Source organism: Bos indicus x Bos taurus, chromosome 18, assembly GCF_003369695.1.
Source record: "Bos indicus x Bos taurus breed Angus x Brahman F1 hybrid chromosome 18, Bos_hybrid_MaternalHap_v2.0, whole genome shotgun sequence".
NCBI lineage: Eukaryota > Metazoa > Chordata > Mammalia > Artiodactyla > Bovidae > Bos > Bos indicus x Bos taurus.
The window spans coordinates 14392239-14417321 of NC_040093.1; the positions used below are offsets into that span (position 1 = coordinate 14392239).

Below are 25083 nucleotides of genomic sequence, written 5' to 3' on the forward strand. Positions count from 1 at the left end.
TGGTCTCTCCATGGTTGCTCAGGGAAAGTATTAGCTCTAGTTACCTGACCTCCCCATCTATTCCCTGGGGGAAAGGAAGGGGAAGATTGTGAGAATGGAGGGAGGGGGCATGCTAACAGGAAAGGAGGGTCACCAGACCCTTGGCAGCCACATGGGCACTCGGCAGTCCTCACACTGCCCTGGGGTCCCAGACACCTCCCAGTGCTTGCTCACTTGGCATGGAGTCTCTGGAGCACAGAATATGGGACCGTCTGAGACCCACTAGACATGAGTCAGGAAGGACGAGTCATGGGTGAGACAACTTTTATGGGTGAGGCCCCTTTGCAGCCTCTTGGTGTCCTGAGCCCTTGGCCATCCTTACCAAGCCCTGATGGCCCCAACTGGTGCTGCCTCAAATGAATTTTTGTCGTTCAGTTGCTAAGTTGTGTCTGAGTCTTTGGGACCCCATGGACTGCAGCACGCCAGGCTTCCCTGTTCTTCACTATCCCCCAGAGATTGCTTCAACTAATCTCCACTGAGTCAGCGATGGGACTGGAACTTTTGTCTGTCCCCAGATCAAGGATCCAGAATGCCTTCTCTCTCCATGGGTTTCTGTTGTTTCCCTAAGGGCCTAAGCCCTGAGGACCTCGTTCCCTTTGGGGGACCCAGAGGAGCAATCAGAGTCACCAAAGTAAGGGGACCCAGAAGCCATGCTCTGAGCAAGGTCCTCCCAGGAACTTCCCGTGACCTCTATCCACTTCCTGCTGGTTTCCACTTTGCTTTCCGACGCGGATCGTGAGCCTGCTCCCAACACACACACACGTCAGCCTCAGGGCAAAGGTGCAGGCTCTTCCTAAAACTCAACCTGACTATGATGGCAAAGGGCTCACCTGTCTCCTCCTCAGTGTCCCAAGGGCCTTCCCACCCGGATCTCACCTGCAGCCCCCACCACACACCTGGGCTAGCAAGTCTCAGTCTCTCCCTGAGGTCCCTGGGATAGGTCTGTTCTCATATACGTCCGCTCGGATCAGGTGCCCACACTCACACAAACACAGCAGGTGTGTGCCCTAGGGCACAGAGCCCACAGTTGCCAAGCATGCTCTTGGCAAGCATGGCCAAGTATCATCTGTGCTGAGATGAGATGAGAGGTAAGAGAAACCACCTGCAAAGCTTCCGATCATGATTTAGGTCTAAATTACTTCTTATCCCCCCAGGCACACAGTCTTGGATGAGACAAGGTGATGCTTCTTGGTGTTCCTTACTGTTCTGTAACAAATGACCACCAATTTATGGGCACAAACCACAGTGTCAATATGACGCTGTTCTTTCTGGATTCTACAGACAGTTCATTTCTTTGCCTTTCCAAGCTGTGAGAGGCTGCCTGCTTTCCTTGGTTCGTGGCCGCTTCCTCCATCTTCAAAGCCAGCAGTGGAACATCTTAAAGGTCCCCAAGGTCTCCTTCCATCATCCCATCTCCTCTGGCTCTGCCTCTCCTGCCTTGGAACATTGTGAATGTATTGGACTCAGCCCAATACATCACCCACCATAATCTCCAAGGTACCCCACCTTATCTCCCAAATACCCCACCATAGTCTCCCAGTCATGTGATCTGAATTTCATCTGTAGGTTTCCCTAATCATGGGGCACATTTTCTGATTGTGGGCTTGAAGTTGTGGACATCTCTTAGGGTTCTGTGCTCTGCCTCCCACTCCTCTCAAGGCCGTGGGCATCATCTTCCCTCACTGCAGTCTGCTCTGGGCAGCTTGGACTTTGTCAGGCCGATGTGGGGTCAAGTCCTGCCACGATGTCCACAGCAATCTCACTGGCCCTGAGCCCTGGAGATCGAGGCCAGTCCACACTCCCTGCAGCTCTCCCCACCCCTTCTTTCCAGTGAAGTGAAAGTTGTTCAGTCCGTCCAACTCTTTGCAAGCCCATGGACTGTAACCCTCCAGGCACATCTGCCATGGGATTCTCCAGGCAAGAACACTGGAGTGGATAGCCATTGCCATCTCTGTAGATTCATCAAACCCAGGTCTCTGGGATTGCAGGAAGATTCTGTACTGTCTGAGCCACCGTGGAAGCCTCTTCTTTTCTAGCAATGCCCAATTTTTCAGAATGGAAAGAAAGCAGATGTGACTCAAAGACCACAACTCCCAAGTCTCCAGGTGGCCTGTGTTCATCAGCACCATGGACAGTGTCTCTGCTGTGCTCAGCCCCCATCAATGGGAAGGGACGGCTGCATATCCTGCCCATTTCTATTCTATGACAAAGATGAACATAGTAGAATGTGTTCAGGGATAACCCGCTTTTCTCTAGTTTATGAATCGGGAGCACCTTCTCCTGTCTGTGTATTAGTTGTAGCTACAGCCATGATAACTCCCAGGTGAATGATCCTGCGCCCGAAGGGTGTCCTCAAGGAGGCTGAGAACTAACTTTGTCCTCTCAGAGTATCTCCCCACCGCTGAGTGTCAGATAACCGGCTTGTCTACAACTTGGAGGGAACGTTTCACTGATTAAGTCCTGACCCTCGGTACCTGACCTTGGAGACAGGCATCGCCTAGCCTGGAGGCCCCCTGAGCACAGCCTCCTGTTCCCTCATTCTCCAAATGATACTCCCATCCCCCAGGGAGCAAGGCTGAGCAGAACGCCTGGGCTACCCTCCCAGCTTCTCCAGTCTGAGCCTCAAGCCTGGCGTGAGAGCTTTTGCCATCTCTCCATGCTTCCAACAGGAGCAAGCGTCCTGCTGAAGAACAAGTGGGGCCTGAAGACCAGTCTCCAGGGTACAATCTGTCACCTGAGGGCTCCTCCGTCTGCCTGTGTACCCAAAGGAAGAGAAGGAACTAGGGCTCCACAGTCACCCCAAACTTCCTCTTCTCCATAAATGTAGCATTGACAGGGGTAACTCTGACACCCAAACCCAGCACTATACTTCCCAAGGGCTCAGGTCTAACCCATCCAGCATCCCTAACAGTCATGCAAAATGCTGGAGATACCCAGTATAATGGTCACCGGGTTACCAGAGCCTCCCCTATCTTCCATGGGGACAGACTCTGCAGGAATCACCTGGGCTCAGGTGCACCACCTGTGGAACCATGGTGTTTAAATGGAGCAGCAGAGGGAGCTACTGAGGGTATCTCAGGGGTCCTGGCATCTGGCCAACCACAGAGGCACAGCCACAGGACTTCGTGAAAAGATGAATGGAAGGATGGGTAGGGGATAAAGGAGGGATGGGATGTGGGCAGAGAGATGGACATATGGACACAGGTGCTATCTCCTCACAGAATTTTTCCGTAAAGGGTGAGGATGTTGGAAATGAACGTTTTCCTCTAGTCCCCATGCAGATGCAGTTTAGGGGATACAGTGGCACTCAGTGAGCACACATGTTAACCAGGACTCAGTTCTAAGAGGATCCCTGAGCTGGGAGCTCGGACATGGAAGGATTCACCTGTCCTGCTTCTGCTGAGTCCACCTGGCCAGCTCCAGGCCTGATGCAGGGAGCTGCATTCTGTGTGTCGAATGAATGAGCCCCTGGCTCACACTCCACGGGCGCCGAGATTTGTGGTGAGGATGTTCACTGCAGAGCAGATGCTCAGTGTGAAAGGCGGGATGCTCGCTACTGGCTGTTCCAGACTGAAAACAAATTTGCAGTGAAGTCACCCCAGTGGCAGAGCAGGTCCTCAGCCTGTAGAAAATCAATGTTTCAATGGTGTTCTGGATGTTTGAGAAAGAAGGAGTTGAAAAGAAGACCTCACAACTTCGGGAATAGCATTTAATTCTGAACTACTCATCAAATATTTTATTTATTTTTTAATTTTCGGCTGCACTGGTCTTCATTGTTTTCCACCAGTTTTCTCTAGTGCGGTGAGCAGGGGCTACTCTTCGTTGCGATACGCCGGCTTCTCACTGAGGTGGCTTCTCTACTCCCGAGCAGGGGCTCTCGGCAAGCAGACTTCAGTCGTTGCAGCTCGTGGGCTCAGAGCACAGACTCAGCAGTTCCGATGCATGGCCTTAGTTGCTCAAAAGCATGTGAAATCCTCCTGACCAAGGATGAAACCCGGGTCCCGTGCTTTGGCAGGTGGATTCCTATCCACTGAGGCACCAGGAAAGTTCTCTAAACAATGCCTAACTTGTAGATAGACACTGGTTCATCATGGCCGCCCCACACACGAGGTTTCCATATTTGAGTATGGGTAAATAAACAAGCGATGTATGTCATAGTTTTTTAATTTACAGACACACAACCATAGGCTCTGTGCTCACTAGCCCTACAGACTCACAACCACCTGCTCTGTGCTCACTAGCCCTGCTGGTGTGACTTGGGCAGCAGGACTGTCACTGACCTTGCGGTTGTTCTAGTTGCTAAGTCATGTGCAACTGTTTTGTGACCCAATGGACTGTAGCCCGCCAGGCTCCTCTATCCATGGGATTTCCCAGGCAAGAACACCAGAGTGGTTTGCCATTTCTTCTGCAGGAGATCTTCCTGAGGCAGAAATCAAACCCGAGTCTCCTAAACGGGGAGGAGGATTCTTTACCACTGCACCACCAGGGAAGTCCATGTTGCTGATGATCACTTGTTCAAACCCATGCAAGTTACAGCTGCTGCTGCTAAGTCACTTCAGTCGTGTCCGACTCTGTGCAACCCCAAAGATGGCAGCCCACCAGGCTCTCCCGTCCCTGGGATTCTCCAGGCAAGAACACTGGAGTGGATTGCCATTTCCTTCTCCAATGCATGAAAGTGAAAAGTGAAAGTGAAGTCACTCAGTCGTGTCTGACTCTTAGTGACCCCATGGACTGCAGGCTACCGGCTCCTCCACTCATGGGATTTTCCAGCAAGAGGACTGGAGTGGGATGCCATTGCCTTCTCCGGCAACTTACAGTATCAAGTGTCAACCCTAATGGAAGCTATGGAAGCTGGGTAATTTTCATGTGTCCATGTGGGTTCATCAATTAATAAAATGTACACCTCGGGTGTGGCATGTTGAATACTGAGGAGACCCTACACTCATGGGCAGCAAGTATCTAGGAAAACTCCGTACCTTCCCTCACTTTTGCTGTAAAACTGAAGCTACTATAAAAAAATAACCTTTACTACAACTGAACCACCCTGGCACCAACCCTTCTCAGGCTTAAGGAAGATGGAGATTCACCTTTGAAACTTCAAGTATCAAAAGGTAAAAAGAAGTAAAAACAACCTAATAAATTAGAATACGAAAGAGGCCATTAGATCCTAATAATTTAGTTACTACAATCATCTACAGGGTGACAGGGACACTGAGTCCAGAGCTAGCATGCTTGATCCCTGTGTCCCTTTTGCTGAAAGAATCTCTGATCAGGGTCCTGTGGAGATGCCCCACCTTCCTTCTCACCATGAAGACCAGGTCCCCTGATGGGGCAGAGACAGAGAAGGCATGAAGACGAGGTTCAGAATCACTGCACCACCCCTGGTCTTCCAATTCCACCTGGCCCTGCCCCCTGTGGAAGACACTAAAGGGGGTATGGGGGGGAAGGAAATGCAGCCTTTTCATGTCCACATGGACCCTCTGGATCAGGCAGGACACACGGACGTTTCCTCACCCTCCTCCTACTTACAGATGCTCCAGTCCTGCCCAAGGACTGAGAATGTTGCATCTGGATCCTTCCTCTTCTACAGAGAGAAATTGGCCTGGTATCAACACAAATCTCACCTGGATGAAATCTTGGAGTGGGGTATATAAGAGAAGATCTTGGACGAGAGATGTTGGAAATTCAGAGTGGGACATGATTCAGCATAAAGGATATGTAGTGTTGAAAGGGTTAGTCGCTTGGTCGTATACGATCCTTTGTGACCTCATGTCTGTAGCCTGCCAGCACCTCTGTCCCTGGGATTTGTAAGATGATATGTAAACACTTGACAAATACTTGAGTTGTCTTAGAAGAAAACCTCGAGTACTTTCCCATCGAGAAAAGTGAAGAGGAACTTTTCTCGAAGTTCCTCTTCGAAAATGAAGAGGAACTAAAAAGCCTCTTGATGAAAGTGAAAGAGGAGAGTGGAAAAGTTGGCTTAAAGCTCAACATTCAGAAAACGAAGATCATGGCATCTGGTCCCATCACTTCATGGCAAATAGATGGGGAAACAGTGGAAACAGTGTCAGACTTTATTTTGGTGGGCTCCAAAATCACTGCAGATGGTGACTGCAGCCATGAAATTAAAAGACGCCTACTCCTTGGAAGGAAAGTTATGACCAACCTAGATAGCATATTCAAAAGCAGAGACATTACTTTGCCAACTAAGGTCCATCTAGTCAAGGCTATGGTTTTTCCAGTGGTCATGTATGGATGTGAGAGTTGGACTGTGAAGAAGGCTGAGCGCCGAAGAATTGATGCTTTTGAACTGTGGTGTTGGAGAAGACTCTTGAGAGTCCCTTGGACTGCAAGGAGATCCAACCAGTCCATTCTAAAGGAGATCAGCCCTGGGTGTTCATTGGAAGGACTGATGCTAAAGCTGAAACTCCAGTACTTTGGCCACCTCATGTGAAGAGTTGACTCATTGGCAAAGACTCTGATGCTGGGAGGGATTGGGGGCAGGAGGAGAAGGGGACGACAGAGGATGAGATGGCTGGATGGCATTACCGACTCGATGGCCGTCACTCTGAGTAAACTCCGGGAGTTGGTGATGGACAGGGAGTCCTGGCGTGCTGCGAGATTCATGGGGTCGCATAAGAGTCGGACACGACTGAGGGACTGAATTGAACTGAACTGAACTTTCCCTTCGACACTCCCCTCTATAGCCCCCAGAGGGCGGCAGAGCTCCTCCATAGTCTGGAGCCTCCACAGGGCAGCCCACCTCCTTCCCACTTAGCAGCTCCCACCGCCCAGCAGCCTCTGACCCTCAGCAACCTACTCCGTCCACAGTCCTCCCCACTCTCCCAGTTCCCCACACTGGACTCTGGCAGCTCCTCCTCCCAGCCAGGCCCACCTGAAGGCCAGACTCCGCTCAGGTAGCTCTGCCCTCTGAGCCCCATCCTTCTCTGCTGAGGGTCTGCTCACCCTTCACATCTCAGTCAAAAGATCACTTTCACAGGGGTGCCTTCCATGACACCCAGTCCAGCTGAGATTCCATGACAGACTCCGGACCCTTTCCTTTCCACCAGACGCTTCCCTTTCAGTCTATCCCTCCATCATAATTAGCTCCTTTTTTCCAGGATGTTCTCTGAGTGTCTGTGTCTCCCCGTCACAAGGTCAGGCGTGTGAGCTTGAAGTCCAAGTCTATCCTATTCTCTGGACACCAGGACACAACCCAGGGCTGACAGGTCACACATGCTCAATAAATACTCTTTAAATAGATAAGGGAATCTGCATAACAGAAGCCAGAACTCACACACCCCCCCCACCCCAGTGTGACACCGAGGGGTCAGAGAATATTCCTTGTGGACACAGGGGCTCTGGCATCAGAGTGGGAGGAGACCTGCCAGTGCCCACAGCTGCTCCAGGACAGGACTTTATTCCTCCTGGAGTCAGGAGTGAGGACAGGGGCCTCTTAAGTGTGAGGAGTCAGACCTCTGCTCATTCCCAGATAATCACACCCTCTTCCATCTCTACTCAGGAGAATCTTATAGTCTCCCTGGAGGGCCTGGGCTGGCACCTTGAGTCCTTCCCCTTCTCTCGGAGACCTGACCTGGCTCAGACTCCTGATCCTCCATCCCAAGGGAGTCACCACAGGGGAGGGGGAGCCCCAGCGTGAACTCACAGGAATTGGGGGGCAGCTCCTCATCCCAAGGTCCCTGATCTGTGGGAACACGTGGGTCTGGTCCCTGGAGACATCTCAGCCCCTCCCCCTAAGGCATCCTGGGAAAGGAGGGGAACTTCCGGAACAGAGGAACATAGCTTCTGCAGTTGATCCATCCCAGGGGGACTGGAGTCCCACGGGGGTCTTCCCTCCACTGACAGAGGAGCCCAGGGGCTCCCCTGACAGAGTCTCTAGATGGAGTTGCCCAGGTCCTGGCACTGTGGGGAGGCTGAGAGCAGACCACTGATGGGGACACAGAGAACTAGGGTGCAGGCCCAGTGCTGTGAGGTGGAGGAGGACAGGGCCTTCTGGGGTCCAGCCCACAGGCCGCCACCCTCTCCCCAAAGCCCCGAGACCCCCCGCCGGCCCTTCCTTTGAAGCCTCAGGGACTGAGAGCTCCTCCTGAGCACACATCCACCTGGATGGATGGTTCTCCTGCCACTGAACAATGCCCATCGTCTCCCTGGGCTCACCCTGCACTGGGATGAGGTCAGGAAGCCTGGGGACCCACAGAGACCTGAACCCCGGCTGATAGCCTCTAGTCTGGAGGTCAGTGCCCACATCTGCCCAGAGCGCAGAGCCAACTCACTCCCTTTGGCGTTTGCACCCCAGCAGCCCACTCCAGTACTCTTGCCTGGAAAATCCCATGGATGGAGGAGCCTGGAAGGCTGCAGTCTATGGGGTTGCTAGAGTCGGACACGACTGAGTGACTTCACTTTCACTTTTCACTTTCATGCGTTGGAGAAGGAAATGGCAACCCACTCCAGTGTTCCTGCCTGGAGAATCCCAGGGACGGGGGAGCCTGGTGGGCTGCCGACTATGGGGTCACACAGAGTCGGATACGACTGAAGGGACTTAGCAGCAACAGCAGCAGCAGCAGCCGCCTGTTACATTGTCCCCGGGTCTGCTCATAACCTCCAGGGGGCAACATTCGGCCAAACAGGAAATTAGCAGGTGAATTTTGTTTTGCCTAAGGAAGTGGAGAAGGAGCCTGATTTCCATCCCTCCTTCTAAATAGCGGTCTCCAACCTTAAGGGCACCAGGGACCGGTTTCATGGAAGACAATTGCGGAGTGGTGGAGATGATTTGGTGATAATTCAAGCGTGTTACAATTACTGTGTACTTATATCTATTATTATTACATCAACTCCACCTCAGATTATCAGGCCTTAGACCCCAGGGGATCCCTCTTCTACAGACCCTCAAAGCCCCTCATATGTGCCCACATTATGCTGCCCAACCTTCTAGGGGCCTATGGGCACCCATGCCAGCTCTCATCCCTGCCTGCAACCACCCATGGGAAAGATCACAGCGACCACAGAAAGATCAGCCAGGGTGACAGAGGAGGCCCTATAATGGCAAGGAGGACCTGAATAGTTTCTGAACCAAGATTCAGGCAATAGACACAGAGACAGAGAGTCTCCCGGAACTTGACCTGAGGACCAGGGAGCCCAGAGTCAGCCCACCCATCAGCACCAGGTTCCTCTCCTCCCAGGACACACAGGAAGCCTTTCCCTTCTCACCTGCAAACTGCAGTTCCTCCTGACACTCGGTTCTGGGTCTCTGTCCCTGAAAACAGATGCCAGGCTGGTGACACTGGAAAGTGGAGGTCAGGTCCCCTCTCCAGTCATCGCTCATCTGACTCCTTTCTCTCCTCCAGAGTCAGTGTGACCTTGAGGGGGGAGTAAATGCAGTCTTCTCAGATATTTGAGAACAGGAAGACCCTGGGCATCCAGCTGGGTTTCTGTGTCACGGGAACAATTACCACCAACATTTGGAAACCGCTGGATCTGTGTGTTGTGCTGAGAGACCTCAGACCAAAACACAGCAGAGGCCAACACTGGGGTGGGTGGGGCAGCCTAACCGGTGTTCTGGGGTCTCAGCCGGGCTGGGCGAGCGTGTGACCTGGCGGCTGCTGAAACAGCATTTCTAAGGTGACACCTGGGGGTTCCCAGTCTTCATGAAGCTCCACAGGTGATTCCCACGCACCGTGGGGAAGACGTCCCTGTGACAAGCGTTCCTCATGCACCCCCCACCCCCAGGCTCCTCCTCTGAAGGGAAAAGCCAGAAAGGGATAACAGAAGGCTCTGAGGGAGGCTGAGTGTGCATCTGATCCAGAGCAGTGGGAACCTCGGGCCCGGACACCCCAAGGTTGTGCTTTTCCAGACAAGGGTGTGTGTGTGTGTGCGTGTGTGTGTATAGATGTGTGTGTATGTAGGTGTCTGCGTGTAGCTGTGTGTGTATGTATGTGTGTGGTGGGTATATGTGTGTAGATGTGTGTGTGTGTGTGTAGGTGGAGAATCACTGCTCTAGAAGGCAGGGGACTCAGCAGAATCAGGGAATAGAAATACAGACAGAGCGGGACGGGGGAGGGGGACCACCAGGGAGGGAAGGAGGAGAGGGGAGGCAGAGGGCGGGGCCTGGACAGAGACCCCGCCCCGGGCCACGTGACCCAGCGAAGTGCTCCTGCCCCCGGAGGAGGCCCAGCACACAGAGGGAAGGACAGCGGAGCTCACACAGCAGGCTGCAGTGCTTCTGAGCGTTTCTGGACCAGAAGTTCTCCTCGCAGAGAGAGGGACACAGCAGACAGCAGGCACCATGGAGCCCCCGTCGGGCCCTGCAAGCAGGAGGCATGTCCCCTGGAACAGGCTCCTCCTGGCAGGTGAGAGGGGACAATTTTCAGGGAGTGGGCAGAGACTGGAGAACAAGAGACTGGCTGGTGTCTGGGGGAGACAGGGCTCTGAGAGGGGACAGAGGGCTTGTGTTCACACCTGAGCGCAGAGGACAGGGGAGGGTGGGGGGCTCAGCCACAGGAGACTCTCCATGAAGTAGAGCTGGTGAGGGGTGGGAAGACCTCAACCGCTGTAGGTTTCATGAGTTATTCTTCACTGAGCAGTAATTGTTGAAAACTGATGACAATAATAACAGTTTATTGTGTCAGTACAGAAAAACAACCAGAACAGTAACACTTTGACCTTACCCGCACCCGTAGAAACTGACAAATAAACAGCAGGCTGTGGAATTCCTGGGACCTCTCCTTCCTTCCCCGCCAGGTACTAATGTCTGGAGCCTGGTCCTGGCCCTGGGTTTCAAGCAGGATCAGACAAGCCCCTGCCCTCACGGAGCCCACGCCCTGTGGGGAGGAAGACAGACAAGCAGAGAGATCAAGAGTGTGCTGGCAGGTGCTACAGGCGTCACGCAGGAAAGGGAGCGGAGAAGGGTCAGCAAGTGAGCACGGAGGGTCTTTACAGCAGCTGGTCGGGGCAAGGGGCATCTCCCAAGAGGCCCTGAGTGTGAGCAGGAGTGTGAGGGCAGCGAGGGAGTGAGCCAGGGGACAGCTGGGGAAACAGGAAAAAACGAGCCCAGAGGGGCTGAAGTGATGGGGGTCATGCTGCTGACCTTGAACCACACACACACATACATGCACACATACCCACACCAAGGCTGAGGGATGAAGAGACCTGCTCAGGTCCCAGGGCACCATTTTCCCATCCCCCACACAGGTCACAATATTAACTGATTTCTCTCTCTTCCCTCCTAGTCTCCCTCTTAACTTTCTGGACCCCGCCCACCACTGCCCAGCTCACTATTGAAACGATGCCCCCCCTTGCTGCAGAAGGGTCGGATATTCTTCTACTTGCCCACAACCTGACAGAGAATCCTCTAGCCTATGCCTGGTACAGAGGAGAAAGGGTAGACAACAGCCAGCTAATCGCATCATATAGGGTAGACACTAACGCAACTACCAAAGGGCCTGCACACAGCGGACGGGAGACACTTTACCCCAACGGAACCCTGCTGATCCAGAGCGTCACCCAGAAAGACACAGGATCCTACACCCTGCTCGTTACAAAGGATGATTTACAGACAGAAAGACAAACTGGACACCTCCATGTACTCCGTGAGTGCCTCCTCTCTGACCTCGGGGTGTTGGGGGATGAATTCTGTTCTGACCAACCCGGATGGCACCTCCATCCCCTCTGCATTGTGTCCCGTGTTGGGGTTTGAACATTCAGTGCAGCGCGCACACTGTGGAGACCAACTCCAAAGGGTCAGAAATGCTTTCCAGGAAGCCAGGCCCTGCAGACACTGTGTAGAGAGAAGGACGGTCTGATGAGGGACTCGGCAGAGGGAGAGCACTCTTAGTCAGCCCCCTGGGCCCCTCCCCATGACCATGACCCTGAGGAAGACCCTGCAGGACTCAGGGAAGACCCTGGCCTGAGGGCCCCCAGGGATCCTCACAGAGAAGCTCAGCCCCAGGAAGTCCCTCCCAGACCCTGTCCCAGGGCTCCTGCCTCCAGTGACCCTGGGAAGCCTGTGCCAAATCTGGAGGCTCCAAGCTGGTCACCAGCCAGGGCTCAGCCCCGAGAGCCACCTCCGTGCAGGGGCACAGTCTGGTCCTACTCATGAGACTCAGCATGGACAGCACACAGGTACAAGGTCCCCAGGAATCAAGCAAATGCCCTAGGGGACTTAGAGACGCCAGAAAAATCTCAGCACCCCCAGAGAGGAACACAGAAAGGAAGACACTGCTGGCAGCTCCTCCACCACAGGGTGCTGCCCAAGGAGCTCTCTCCTGACGCTGGTTGGTGAAAACTCGGAGATATGTGAGGCGGTCTCTGAATCTACCCTGTTCTGTCCACCACTAAACGCTGCTGCACAATCAACCCCCAAGGAAGCCTGTGCTTCTCCCAGACATAGAGCAGGTGGCCTCACACTCACTGAGCTCAGGTCCCCATGCATTTGTCCTGACACACACAAGCCTGCCTTATTCTTTAAAGTCTGGCTGAGAGGCGAAGGATGCCAATTTTGTTGAAAGATGCTTTCAGAGGAGCCAAAAGTATAAGAAAGCGAGAATGTTAATCGTTCAGTCATGTCCTACTCTTTCCTATTCCATGGACTGTAGCCCACCAGGCTCCTCTGTCCATGCAATTCTCCAGGCAAGAATATTGACTGGGTGGCAATTCCCTTCTCCAGGGGATCTTTCTGACCCAGGGACTGAACCCAGGTCTCCTGCACTGGCAGGAAGATTCTTTACTGTCTGAGCATCCAGGGAGGCTCAGGGCAATGTCCTCTCTGTTATCTGTACAGCGGTGCTACCCACACCCGTCATCACCAGCAACAACTCCAAGCCCTGGGAGCACAAGGACACTGTGGTGTTAACATGTGGACCTGAGACTCAGAACACCTCCTACATGTGGTGGATCAGCAATCAGAGCCTCCCCAAGAGCACCAGGCTGAAATTGTCTGAGGACAAGAGGACTCTCACTGTGTTCAATGTCACAAGGAAAGAGAAAGGACCCTATGTGTGTGAAACCCGGAACCTAGTAAGCATCAGCCGCAGTGACCCATTCACCCTGGATGTCCTCTGTGAGTAACCTCTGTTCCTATGTGGCCTGAGCTGCCCACCCAAATGCACACTGCCAGAGGCCAATCCACACCCATCCCTCTCAGGTCCGAGTACATGGGCCATCACCCCTGGACACCCAGACTGGCCATGACTTCCTGTCCCAGGCAAGCCCAGGCAGGTCCACCTTGAATGAGGACAGGGAGGGGATGGGCTGCTCTGTGTGGGTGGCTGAGGATCACCAAAATATGATGGGAGAAACAAATTAACATCAGACTCACAATGAGTGAGCATGAAGGACCCAGGGGCCCCAATACAGACCAGGAACTTGCCTTCCCTCTGATTGCACCATGTGTGGCCTTTCTGCTCTTTGCTCCAAACGGTCCGGACACCCCACCACTACCCCTCAGACTCCTCTGACCATCCAGAGGGGAACCTCAACCTCTCCTGCCACACAGCCTCTAACCCAGCCACACAGCGCTCCCCGCTTCTCAGTGTGAGGCCCCAGGAATACACCCAGGCTCTCTCTATTCCCAATCACAACATGTACTCTCAGATCCTACATTCTCTGACTGTCCTGGATAGCCCCACAGTCAGAAGATCAAGGTTCCCAGGGCTGAGAGCACAGAGCTGTCTAGTACTAGAGTGTTGTCCCAGCAACCAGGCAAGGGTCCCTCTTGTGTGATCTGGGGGTCAGAGGAGATGTGCGATCATCTCTTTCCCGTTGCCGCCTGAACAAAGACCCAGGGCCTTCCTCACAGTCATCTTTACAGAGGTCTTGGGCCCCAAGACTGAGGAGGGAGCAAGGCCCAGGCCCCTGACCCACTCTCAGCAGTCACTGCTCTGTCTCTCCACAGACCCAGTGGCACGGCCTTCCCTCCAAGTCAGCAACACCACAGTCCCAGAACATGAGGGCCCCGTGGTCCTGACCTGCCTCACAGATGAGACTGGGGTCTCCATACGCTGGCTCTTCAAAGGCCAGAGTCTCCTCCTCGCAGACAGGATGACACTGTCCTCAGACAACAGCACCCTCACCATAGACCCCGTCAGCAGAGAGGACGCCGGGGATTATCAGTGTGAGGTCTCCAACAGGGGCAACTCCAGCAGAAGTGGCCCCCTCAGGCTGAGGGTGACCTGTGAGTGACCACCATTGCCTCCTGTCTTAGTCGTTCAGTGGTGTCCGACTCTTTGTGACACCACGGACTTGAGCTCGCTAGGCTACTCTGTCCATGGGATTTCCCAGGCAAGAAGCCTGGAGTGGGTTGCCATTCGCTACTCCAGGGTACGTCCTGACCCAAGGATCGATCCCGTGTCTGCTGCACTGCGGGCACTCTTCCCGGCTAAGCCTCCAGTGAAGTCCATTTTCACTGGATAAGCTTCTTTTATTAACTCCACCAACAATTAGCCTATCATCATTTCCTTCACTTCAAGCAATTGGAACATGTGCTGTCTCTCCCCTCCTCATCCCCTGATTTCTCCTGGCCCTCTGCTGTGAAGCCTCGTTGCCAAGACCGCTGGAAGCAGCACTAAAATCAGTACCTGGGACTTCCTGGGCAGTCCAGTGGTTAAGACTCCACCTTCCACTGCAGGGGTTGCTGTGACCTCCTCCTGGGGATCTTCCCCACCCAGGGACTGAATCCGTGTGTCTTACGTCTCCTGATTGGCAGGTGGGATCTTTACCACTGGTGCCTCCTAGGAAGCCCTGGTGAGTCATAAAGCCTAAATCTCCTTTTTCTTATGTGTACAGTGGTGTTTGTTATGCACTTTATAGAGCTTTGTGAATACGCGCTCCGATGAAGGTGGAATTTACAGCAGACATGTTCAGGCAGTAAGTGTCAGGATGTTAGTTCGCACTGTTGTGATTGCAGGCTTGCTGGCACACTCAACTCCAGGTCCCTCCACTTGGCTTTCTTAGTTGCACCATTGTCTCTACAGTGGAAGTGACACCGTTTCTTCACAGGATGGGCGGTGGTCATGTGTGGTGAGAGCTGGGGGTATTGAGGACTGTACTTTGTGCAACATAAACTCCTATGACTGTGTGTTGTCTGTTGGTCGGTTAGGTCTCTGGTTTACAGTGTTCTCACGGTCTCTAGTTGTCACTGAAATCTCTCTGACTGCTGTGTCCATTATTGAAAGTGGGGTGTTGTAGTATCAGTGTTATGACCGAGCTATTTCTCCCCTCGATGCTGTCCATTTTTGATTCACAAATCTGGTGTTGTTGGGTGCATAATGCTTATAATTGTTCTATTTCCTTGATGGATGGAAACTTTTCTTGATATGCAAGGTCCTAATGTCTCTTGCAGGCTTTTTTGATTTAGAGATGATTATAGCAGACACTCATACAGCCACCACAGTTCTCTTTTTATTGCTATTTGCATAGAATGTCTTTTTCCAGCCTTACTTCAACCTTCTATGTTTTTGTATCTAAAGTGAGTCTCTTGAAGAGAGTATAGAGAGGGGTCATAATTTTTATCCATTCTGTCAACCTCTGCCTTTAATTTGAAGGTTGAGGCTATCTATCATTCAAATACTTCCTGATAAGAAAGAGCTTCTGCCATCTAGCTATTTGTTATATGTCTTACATGCTTTATTCATTAATTCCTCTATTACTTCCTCTTTGGTATTTAGATGATTTCCTTTCATATGTGTCATTTTGATTCTGTTCTTCCCCTTTCCAATGTATTTCAGTTCTTTTCTTAGCGCCTAACTTGAAGATGACAGTTATATCTTAAACATATAACTATGGAGTTGAAATACCAACCAGATTCTATGATGTATATTACAAATGAGGTGCTCCTGTGCATCTCCATCGCCTCCATATTACACACTTACTGTCCTATATTTCAGCCGTCCTTGTACAATATATGCCCGTTATATAGATTTATAAACATTGTCTCATGTAATATCTTTGAAATAAAAAACAAAAATGAGCAATTATATAAAAGACAATAATACCGGCTTAGATAAGATAGCTACCTATTGTGTAATTTGACCTCTCTTCTCTAGGTTGCCTGTGGCTCTGAGTTACCGTGCAATGTTTGTTCAGTCATCTTAAAGGTTTCCTTTCACACTTCATATATGCTGTGTCTCCAGGGAATGAGTTCCCTCGACTGTTGTTTATCTGGAAAAGTCCTAATTTGAGCTTCATTGAAGGAGAGCTTCTCTGTACATTGCTTCGCCGGTTGACAGTCTTGCTTTTAGGACTTCAGTCGGTCATCCCAACGCCTTCTGATGTGGAATTCGCTTTTCACACTGTTGAAGATCTGCTGCACACGCTGAGTCACTCCTCTCTCGCTGCGTTTTACACTTCCTCTTTCCCTCGGTCTCTCAACAACTTGACTCTATTGTGTCACAATGTCTATATCTTGAGTTACCCCTTTTTGGAGTTCCTCAACCATCTCTAGTATGTGATCTCATCCACTTTTGGAGGTTTTAAACCATTCATTTTTATATATATTTTTCATTGTTTTTCCCTCTCTCTTCTCCTTCAGGAACTGCCATCCTGCATATGTTTGTCCACCTGATGGAGTTCTGCATAATACTTTCCCTGGAGTCACTATTTGCCTTCTTTTTTTTTCCCTTTCTACTCCCCAGTCTGAATAACTTCTTTTTTTCTATCTTCGTGTTCACGGATGCTTTCTTCTACCTGCTCAGACGTGCTGAGGAATCGCCTTTCTAAGTTATTGTTTTCACTTCCTATTCTTCAGCTCCAGATTTTCTTCAACCCTGTTTAAATAATTTAACAATGAGGAAGAACACATCGTTCTTGAGAAGCAGGTGCTCCTCAGACCTGACCAATGTGGAGACAGCCATCCCCTCACACTGTGGACTCCAGTGCTTTAGACATGGACACTGATTATGTGGCTAGTGGGTCAATCTCAGACAAGCACACTAGGAGCAGAAAACCACAAAGAGAGGAGGCTAGTTGTGGACCCTGAGAAGGAAGGCTCATCCCACGGACTCTCAGATGGCATCAATCAAGGAACTGGACTTCTCCTCAAGTTTGATGTACTCTCTTCCCTCTCTAGGGGCTTCTCATGTGGGGCTAGTGGTAAAGAACCTGCCTGCCAATGCTAATGCAGGAGACTAAGGGATGCAGGTTTGATCCCTGGGCGTCAGGAAGATCCCCTGGAGTAGGAAATGGCAACCCACTCCAGTATTCTTGCCTGGAGAATTCCATGGACAGAGGAGCCAATCCCAATGATCTGGAACCACAGACAAAGGTCATGCTCTTTGGTAATCAATCCCTCCCTCTTAGAAATCCCATGAGCCTTCCAATCTGGATGTAAAAAGACCAAGGGATATGGGGACAAGCATCCAATGGTCGGTGAAACAATGAGCAGAGTTTACGGCTCACTGAGAAGGTGATGCTGTCCCAGACAAGCAACAGTGTCAGGACAGAGGATGCAGGGTCTGATCAGTGTGGGGTCTCCTCCCAGTCAGAGTCTGCAGATGTGATGCCAGCTCCCCACTGAGCACTATAGTGACCTTCCACACCTCTCTTCCTGTGTAATTTCACTGGAAGTGGGTGTGTAATGAATGCAAATAATGAGGACATGGGTAGTCTCCTTTCGGAGCCTGTAGAACAATGTGTTTAATTAATTATGCAAAACTTAGCTAATTTTGTCATAGTTCGGTTATTGTGAGAATTGTTTGACTGTAGGCAAGGCACTGGATCTTGTGCCTCCGTTTCCCCCTCTGTAAATCGGAGAAGAGCTGGATCTTAGGGCTGCTGTGAGGTTGGTCACTAGGAAGGGAATGAGATTAAAATTCTCCCTGTAGGTAAAATTCTTACCACACAGAGTTGGCAGGCAAGAAGTGTTCACGGGGGATATTTTGGTTTTCAGCGTTGTGGGTTTTGGCTGTAGAGTCAAACAACTCAGTTACATTTCTGTTTCACCTGGTCCTAGCTCTGGGGCCTCCATTCCTTTATTGAAGAACTGTGTGTCTCAAATCTATGTATGCACAGCGGGGATGAAAACCCCTCCCTCGTGGGGATGGAAAGATGAGAAAAAATGGGTGTAAATGATTTCCCACTGTGCCAGTCGCACAGGAGTACCTGGAAACAGTTCATTAATATTATTACTACTAATCAATGTTGGGTGGACTGGAGAGGAACTACCCTCTAAGACCGACAGTTGTGATGGAAACAAAAAATCAGAGGGAGGGGGCATAATGTGAGAAGAAAAGAGTCCTTCAAAGGAAAATGAACAGGACATGGAGATGGCTACAGTGAGAGAATGGAGAGCTAGAGCAAGTCCAAGGTTTCAAACCTGACGAAGAGGGAAATGATGCAGCCTCGTGCAGTGGGAGAGTCAGGAGGACACTGTGATGACAAAACACGCAACCACACAGGCCTCAGGGCATTTCCTTCCTCCTAACCAGGCCCTCTCCCTGTAAGACTCCTCTTGGTATTGCCTCCAGTGAACTCGGACCCCATTTCCCCTCTCTCTTTCTCTTCTGCTTTCAGGGCGAGTAAACGCCCAAGCCCTCAGTGTGGGGGCCATTACTGGCATCGTGATTGGGGTCCTGCTTGTGCTGACGCTGCTGGCTGTCCTGGGGTGTTTCATTTTCCTTCACAGGTACAGTGGCATTCCCAGATGCTGCCCCCACCCCCAGGTTGACCCTAGTCCTAGAGGAAGGACACCCCATCCTCCAATTTCCGGCCTGGATCTCCAGGACCCCCCCACTTCCCCACGGGTATTCTCTCTCTTTCTCCAGTTCCTGCCTCACTAGATATTGACCTCTGGCAACTTCCTTAACACCGTCCTAGTTTATTTTGTTATTTAGTCGCCAAGTTGTATCCATCTCCTTTGCCACTCCATGAACTCCTCTGTCCATGGAATTTCTAGGCAAGAATACTAGAGTGGGTTGCCATTTCCTTCCCCAGGGTATCTTCCTGGCCCAGGGATCGAACCTGTGTCCCATGCATTGGCAGGTAGATTCTTTACCTCTGAGCCACCAGGGAAGGCCCATCTATCAGTTAACACAATTAAGACACCTCCTTGTCCTCGTTCCCTATATGTAGGCTGGCAGGTAGTAAGTACTCAGAAAAAGGTATCTCTTCCTGTATATTTAAATCCAGCTACTCTGATGAGGGGCAGTCACAGGGCCAGGATCTGAGGGTCGTCTTCGCCAAGTCCACACTTGGCCAGAGAGTGGAAGTTTGGACAGGCCAGGTGGGGTCAAATGCCCCCACGTGGCAGATACATTAACAACACCCCTGATGCATGAGACAGAACATCGTGCCAGGTCCGCAGGTGGTGGGATGTCTTTACACTTAAGGTCCAGGTAGATGGAGACAGAGGACAAGGCCACTGTCACATTTCAGCAGCTCCTGGGTGAGGGCGGGTGGCCACAGCAGCGACACTGCCCTCAGTGAGATCCCAGAGTCACTGGCTGACCGCTTTCCTCCCCATGCACTGGCCCTGCTCTCTCCATAAGCGTGATGAATCCACTCAGACAAAGCTTTGGATGGATGGACGCCTTTCCCAGAGCCATGGTCCCTTCAGTGGCCACTTTCTCCTGAACCCTATTAGCCTATGGTCCTGCCCCTCTGGACTCAGGGCAGATATGGCTTCTTAAGGACTTTCCTCAGTGTCCTTACTGGGCCCTCCCCTCCGAAGCAGCCTTGGTGGAGAAAGGAGGTGTCCAGCCCCTGCTTGGACATTCAGATCCTCCTGTCCCGTGTTCTGACTCCACAGCCTTGACCTCCGTCTACACTCCTCACAAATATGCCTGTTTTTTCTTTCCTAACCCCGGCTGCCTGCACAACAGAGGGAACTGGCCCCCAGCGTCCACCTCAGGTGAGTGTCTGTTCAGCCCAGGACAGCGGGGAGCCCCGTCAGGCCCTGCCATGTCTGTTCCTGCCTGCCACCCCCAGGGTCTCTGGCCCTTTGGGGCTTAAGCACAGGGATCCCGATTGGCTAGTCTGCTTTTCCTATGGGTTATCATCCTGGGAGGCTTCCTCGCCCTCACTGGGGCCTGAAATTGCCAGAGGTTCTCTCCCTTGGTGGGGATCTTTCTCCCATGGTTCTCCAGAAGGTGGACATCCAACCTCTCCTAGGAGAATGGGCTAAGCTTCCTCACATGCTCAGTGGTAACTCCTGTCTCCTCCCAGGACGTGGTCCCTCTGGCAGCTCTGTCTCCCAGGTAAGTACCTTCCTTCCTTGTCTCTTCTCCCCAGCATCCCCGCTTCACAGGCTCAGGGCACGGGGACTGTCCAACCCAGAAGCACTGTGAGACACCCTTCACTCGAGGGTAGTTGAAAGTCACTCAGTCATGTCCAGTCTTTGTGGCCCCATGGACTGTAGCCTGCCAGGCTCCTCTGTCCATGGATTTCTCCAGGCAAGAATACTGGAATGGGTTACCATTGCCTTCTCCAGGGGATCTCCCTGACCCAGGGATCGAGCCTCGGTCTCCCACATTGCAGGCAGATTCTTTGCCTTCTGAGCCACCAGGGAAGCTCATCAGAGTAGTTAGAACATGGCAAGTCCCACCAAGCTGGGAGCTGGATGCACTTCAGGGACATGACCACCCACAACCTTATCCAGAGGCTGCTCTGGTCCCCTGACTAGAACTCAGGAGAACCTTGGAGTTCAGCCAGGAAGAGAGTGGGCACTGGATCATCCGTCAGGGGAGCTAGGCTAACAAGGGTGGGAAACAGAGCCCAGATAGGATTTGGGGTCGGGGTTCCAGGCTTGGAGATGGCTGGTCGGGAGAAATGACTCTCTTTCCCTCTCCTCTGATGCCCACTTCCTCCATGCCCAGGCCTCCCTACCTGATGCCAGGCCACCAGCTCCCATCTACCAGGTGAGTGTGGGGATCCAAGTTCTGGTTCCATAGCCCAGAAGGCAAAGGAAGTGCCCCCTGCACACCTGGCTGTGTTTGGAGGTCCAAGAAATAGCAGGAAAGATGGAGAGGGGATGAAGGGGAGGTGGGTCTGGACCAAAAACCTCTGACACGAACAGACCCTGGGTAACCCGGGGCTGGGAAGTCCCTGGGAAGTCATCTAAGAAGGTTACACGAGCTGGAAGGCATCGGTTTTCTTTTGCAGGAATTACTACACCCCGACACAGACGTTTACTGTAATATCAGCCACAAAGCAGATGCGGGTCCTTAGTTCCTCCAGACACGTCTCCTTACGGACTGTACGAAAGAGCTTACCTGAGACCCAAGACCCGAGTGAGGTCAAGAGGAAGAGCCTGAGGCAGAGAACCAGCTCTGAGACCTGAGGCTATTCGGGAACCTAGGCCCAGGCTCAGGGTCCTCCTGGATTCCTGGAGACACTGACAGGCTGCCCTGAAGCCTGGATGGACCAGAACTCAGGCTGCGATTCCCACAGTGGGAGGAGGCTTCAACAGGGCAAGTGACTGGGCCTGTGACCCACGGTGGACCACCAGAGAGATCTGAATCAAGAGCACTTTCCTTCCCCTGGTTGCAAAATATACTGCCCTTGGGTCTTGTCCAGCAAGAAATTCACCTGAATCTCTGCTCTGGTCTCTCCATGGTTGCTCAGGGAAAGTATTAGCTCTAGTTACCTGACCTCCCCATCTATTCCCTGGGGGAAAGGAAGGGGAAGATTGTGAGAATGGAGGGAGGGGGCATGCTAACAGGAAAGGAGGGTCACCAGACCCTTGGCAGCCACATGGGCACTCGGCAGTCCTCACACTGCCCTGGGGTCCCAGACACCTCCCAGTGCTTGCTCACTTGGCATGGAGTCTCTGGAGCACAGAATATGGGACCGTCTGAGACCCACTAGACATGAGTCAGGAAGGACGAGTCATGGGTGAGACAACTTTTATGGGTGAGGCCCCTTTGCAGCCTCTTGGTGTCCTGAGCCCTTGGCCATCCTTACCAAGCCCTGCTGGCCCCAACTGGTGCTGCCTCAAATGAATTTTTGTCGTTCAGTTGCTAAGTTGTGTCTGAGTCTTTGGGACCCCATGGACTGCAGCACGCCAGGCTTCCCTGTTCTTCACTATCCCCCAGAGATTGCTTCAACTAATCTCCACTGAGTCAGCGATGGGACTGGAACTTTTGTCTGTCCCCAGATCAAGGATCCAGAATGCCTTCTCTCTCCATGGGTTTCTGTTGTTTCCCTAAGGGCCTAAGCCCTGAGGACCTCGTTCCCTTTGGGGGACCCTGAGGAGCGATCAGAGTCACCAAAGTAAGAGGGACCCAGAAGCCATGCTCTGAGCAAGGTTCTCCCGGGAACTTCCCGTGACCTCTATCCACTTCCTGCTGGTTTCCACTTTGCTTTCCGACACGGATCGTGAGCCTGCTCCCCACACACACACACACGTCAGCCTCAGGGCAAAGGTGCAGGCTCTACCTAAAACTCAACCTGACTATGACGGCAAAGGGCTCACCTGTCTCCTCCTCAGTGTCCCAAGGGCCTTCCCACCTGGATCTCCCCTGCAGCCCCCACCACACACCTGGGCTAGCAGGTCTCAGTCTCTCCCTGAGGTCCCTGGGATAGGTCTGTTCTCATATAGTTCCGCTCAGATCAGGTGCCCACACTCACACAAACACAGCAGGTGTGTGCCCTAGGGCACAGAGCCCACAGTTGGCAAGCATGCTCTTGGCAAGCATGGCCAAGTATCATCTGTGCTGAGATGAGATGAGAGGTAAGAGAAACCACCTGCAAAGCTTCTGATCATGATTTAGGTCTAAATTACTTCTTATCCCCCAGGCACACAGTCTTGGATGAGACAAGGTGACGCTTCTTGGTGTTCCTTACTGTTCTGTAACAAATGACCACAAATTTACGGGCACAAACCACAGTGTCAATATGACGCTGTTCTTTCTGGATTCTACAGACAGTTCATTTCTTTGCCTTTCCAAGCTGTGAGAGGCTGCCTGCTTTCCTTGGTTCGTGGCTGCTTCCTCCATCTTCAAAGCCAGCAGTGGAACACCTTAAAGGTCCCCAAGGTCTCCTTCCATCATCCCATCTCTGGCTCTGCCTCTCCTGCCTTGGAACATTGTGAATGTATTGGACTCAGCCCAATACATCACCCACCATAATCTCCAAGTTACCCCACCATATCTCCCAAATACCCCACCATAGTCTCCCAGTCATGTGATCTGAATTTCATCTGTAGATTTCCTTAATAATGGGGCACATTTCTCAGATTGTGGGCTTGAAGTTGTGGACATCTCTTAGGGTTCTGTGCTCTACCTACCACTCCTCTCAAGGCCGTGGGCATCATCTTCCCTCGCTGCAATCTGCTCTGGGCAGCTTGGACTTTGTCAGGCCGATGTGGGGTCAAGTCCTGCCACGATGTCCACAGCAATCTCACTGGCCCTGAGCCCTGGAGATCGAGGCCAGTCCACACTCCCTGCAGCTCTCCCCACCCCTTCTTTCCAGTGAAGTGAAAGTTGTTCAGTCCGTCCAACTCTTTGCAACCCCATGGACTGTAACCCTCCAGGCACATCTGCCATGGGATTCTCCAGGCAAGAACACTGGAGTGGATAGCCATTGCCATCTCTGTAGATTCATCAAACCCAGGTCTCTGGGATTGCAGGAAGATTCTGTACTGTCTGAGCCACCATGGAAGCCTCTTCTTTTCTAGCAATGCCCAATTTTTCAGAATGGAAAGAAAGCAGATGTGACTCAAAGACCACAACTCCCAAGTCTCCAGGTGGCCTGTGTTCATCAGCACCATGGACAGTGTCTCTGCTGTGCTCAGCCCCCATCAATGGGAAGGGACGGCTGCATATCCTGCCCATTTCTATTCTATGACAAAGATGAACATAGTAGAATGTGTTCAGGGATAACCCGCTTTTCTCTAGTTTATGAATCGGGAGCACCTTCTCCTGTCTGTGTATTAGTTGTAGCTACAGCCATGATAACTCCCAGGTGAATGATCCTGCACCCGGAGGGTGTCCTCAAGGAGGCTGAGAACTAACTTTGTCCTCTCAGAGTATCTCCCCGCCGCTGAGTGTCAGATAACCTGCTTGTCTACAACTTGGAGGGAACGTTTCATGATTAAGTCCTGACCCTCGGTACCTGACCTTGGAGACAGGCATCGCCTAGCCTGGAGGCCCCCTGAGCACAGCCTCCTGTTCCCTCATTCTCCAAATGATCCCCCCTCCCCCAGGGAGCAAGGCTGAGCAGAACGCCTGGGCTACCCTCCCAGCTCCTCCAGTCTGAGCCTCAAGTCTGGTGTGAGAGCTTTTGCCATCTCTCCATGCTTCCGACAGAGCAAGATTCCTGCTGAAGGACAAGTGGGGCCTGAAGACCAGTCTCCAGGGTACAATCCATCACCTGAGGGCTCCTCTGTCTGCCTGTGAACCCCAGGGAAGTGAAGGAACTAGAGCTCCACAGTCACCCCAAACTTCCTCTTCTCCATAAATGTACCATTGACAGGGGTAACTCTGATACCCAAACCCAGCACTATACTTCCCAAGGGCTCGGGTCTAACCCATCCAGCATCCCTAACAGTCATGCAAAATGCTCGAGACACCCAGTATAATGGTCACCGGGTTACCAGGGCCTCCCCTATCTTCCATGGGGACAGACTCTGCAGGAATCACCTGGGCTCATGTGCACCACCTGTGGAACCATGGTGTTTAAATGGAGCAGCAGAGGGAGCTACTGAGGGTATCTCAGGGGTCCTGGCATCTGGCCAACCACAGAGGCACAGCCACAGGACTTTGTGAAAAGATGAATGGAAGGATGGGTAGGGGATAAAGGAGGGATGGTGTGTGGCAGAGAGGTGGACATATGGACACAGGTGCTATCTCCTCACAGAATTTTTCCGTAAAGGGTGAGGATGTTGGAAATGAACGTTTTCCTCTAGTCCCCATGCAGATGCAGTTTAGGGGATACAGTGGCACTCAGTGAGCACACAAGTTAACCAGGACTCAGTTCTAAGAGGATCCCTGAGCTGGGAGCTCGGACATGGAAGGATTCACCTGTCCTGCTTCTGCTGAGTCCACCGGCCAGCTCCAGGCCTGGTGCAGGGAGCTGCATACATGTGTGTTGAATGAA

At 52.1% G+C, this 25083-nt stretch overlaps 1 protein-coding gene across 1 annotated transcript; it reads left to right on the top strand.

Moving 5' to 3' along the window:
• The first annotated feature begins 10255 nt into the window (after positions 1-10255).
• On the top strand, positions 10256-21582 carry LOC113876430 (carcinoembryonic antigen-related cell adhesion molecule 6-like). The gene is made up of 9 exons (XM_027515630.1): positions 10256-10406; positions 11286-11645; positions 12836-13114; positions 13949-14227; positions 18562-18673; positions 19869-19897; positions 20212-20243; positions 20862-20903; positions 21148-21582. The coding sequence occupies exons 1-9, from the start codon at positions 10343-10345 to the stop codon at positions 21211-21213; spliced, it is 1263 nt and encodes a 420-aa protein (XP_027371431.1). The 5' UTR covers positions 10256-10342; the 3' UTR covers positions 21214-21582.
• The last annotated feature ends 3501 nt before the right edge of the window (positions 21583-25083 follow it).

Coding starts and splice junctions, on each gene's coding strand:
- LOC113876430 (XM_027515630.1), top strand. CDS start 10,343: ATGGAGCCCCCGTCGGGCCCTGCAAGCAGGAGGCATGTCCCCTGGAAC. Junction 11,646..12,835: donor TGGACACCTCCATGTACTCC/GTGAGTGCCTCC, acceptor TTATCTGTACAG/CGGTGCTACCCACACCCGTC. Junction 19,898..20,211: donor GCCCCCAGCGTCCACCTCAG/GTGAGTGTCTGT, acceptor GTCTCCTCCCAG/GACGTGGTCCCTCTGGCAGC.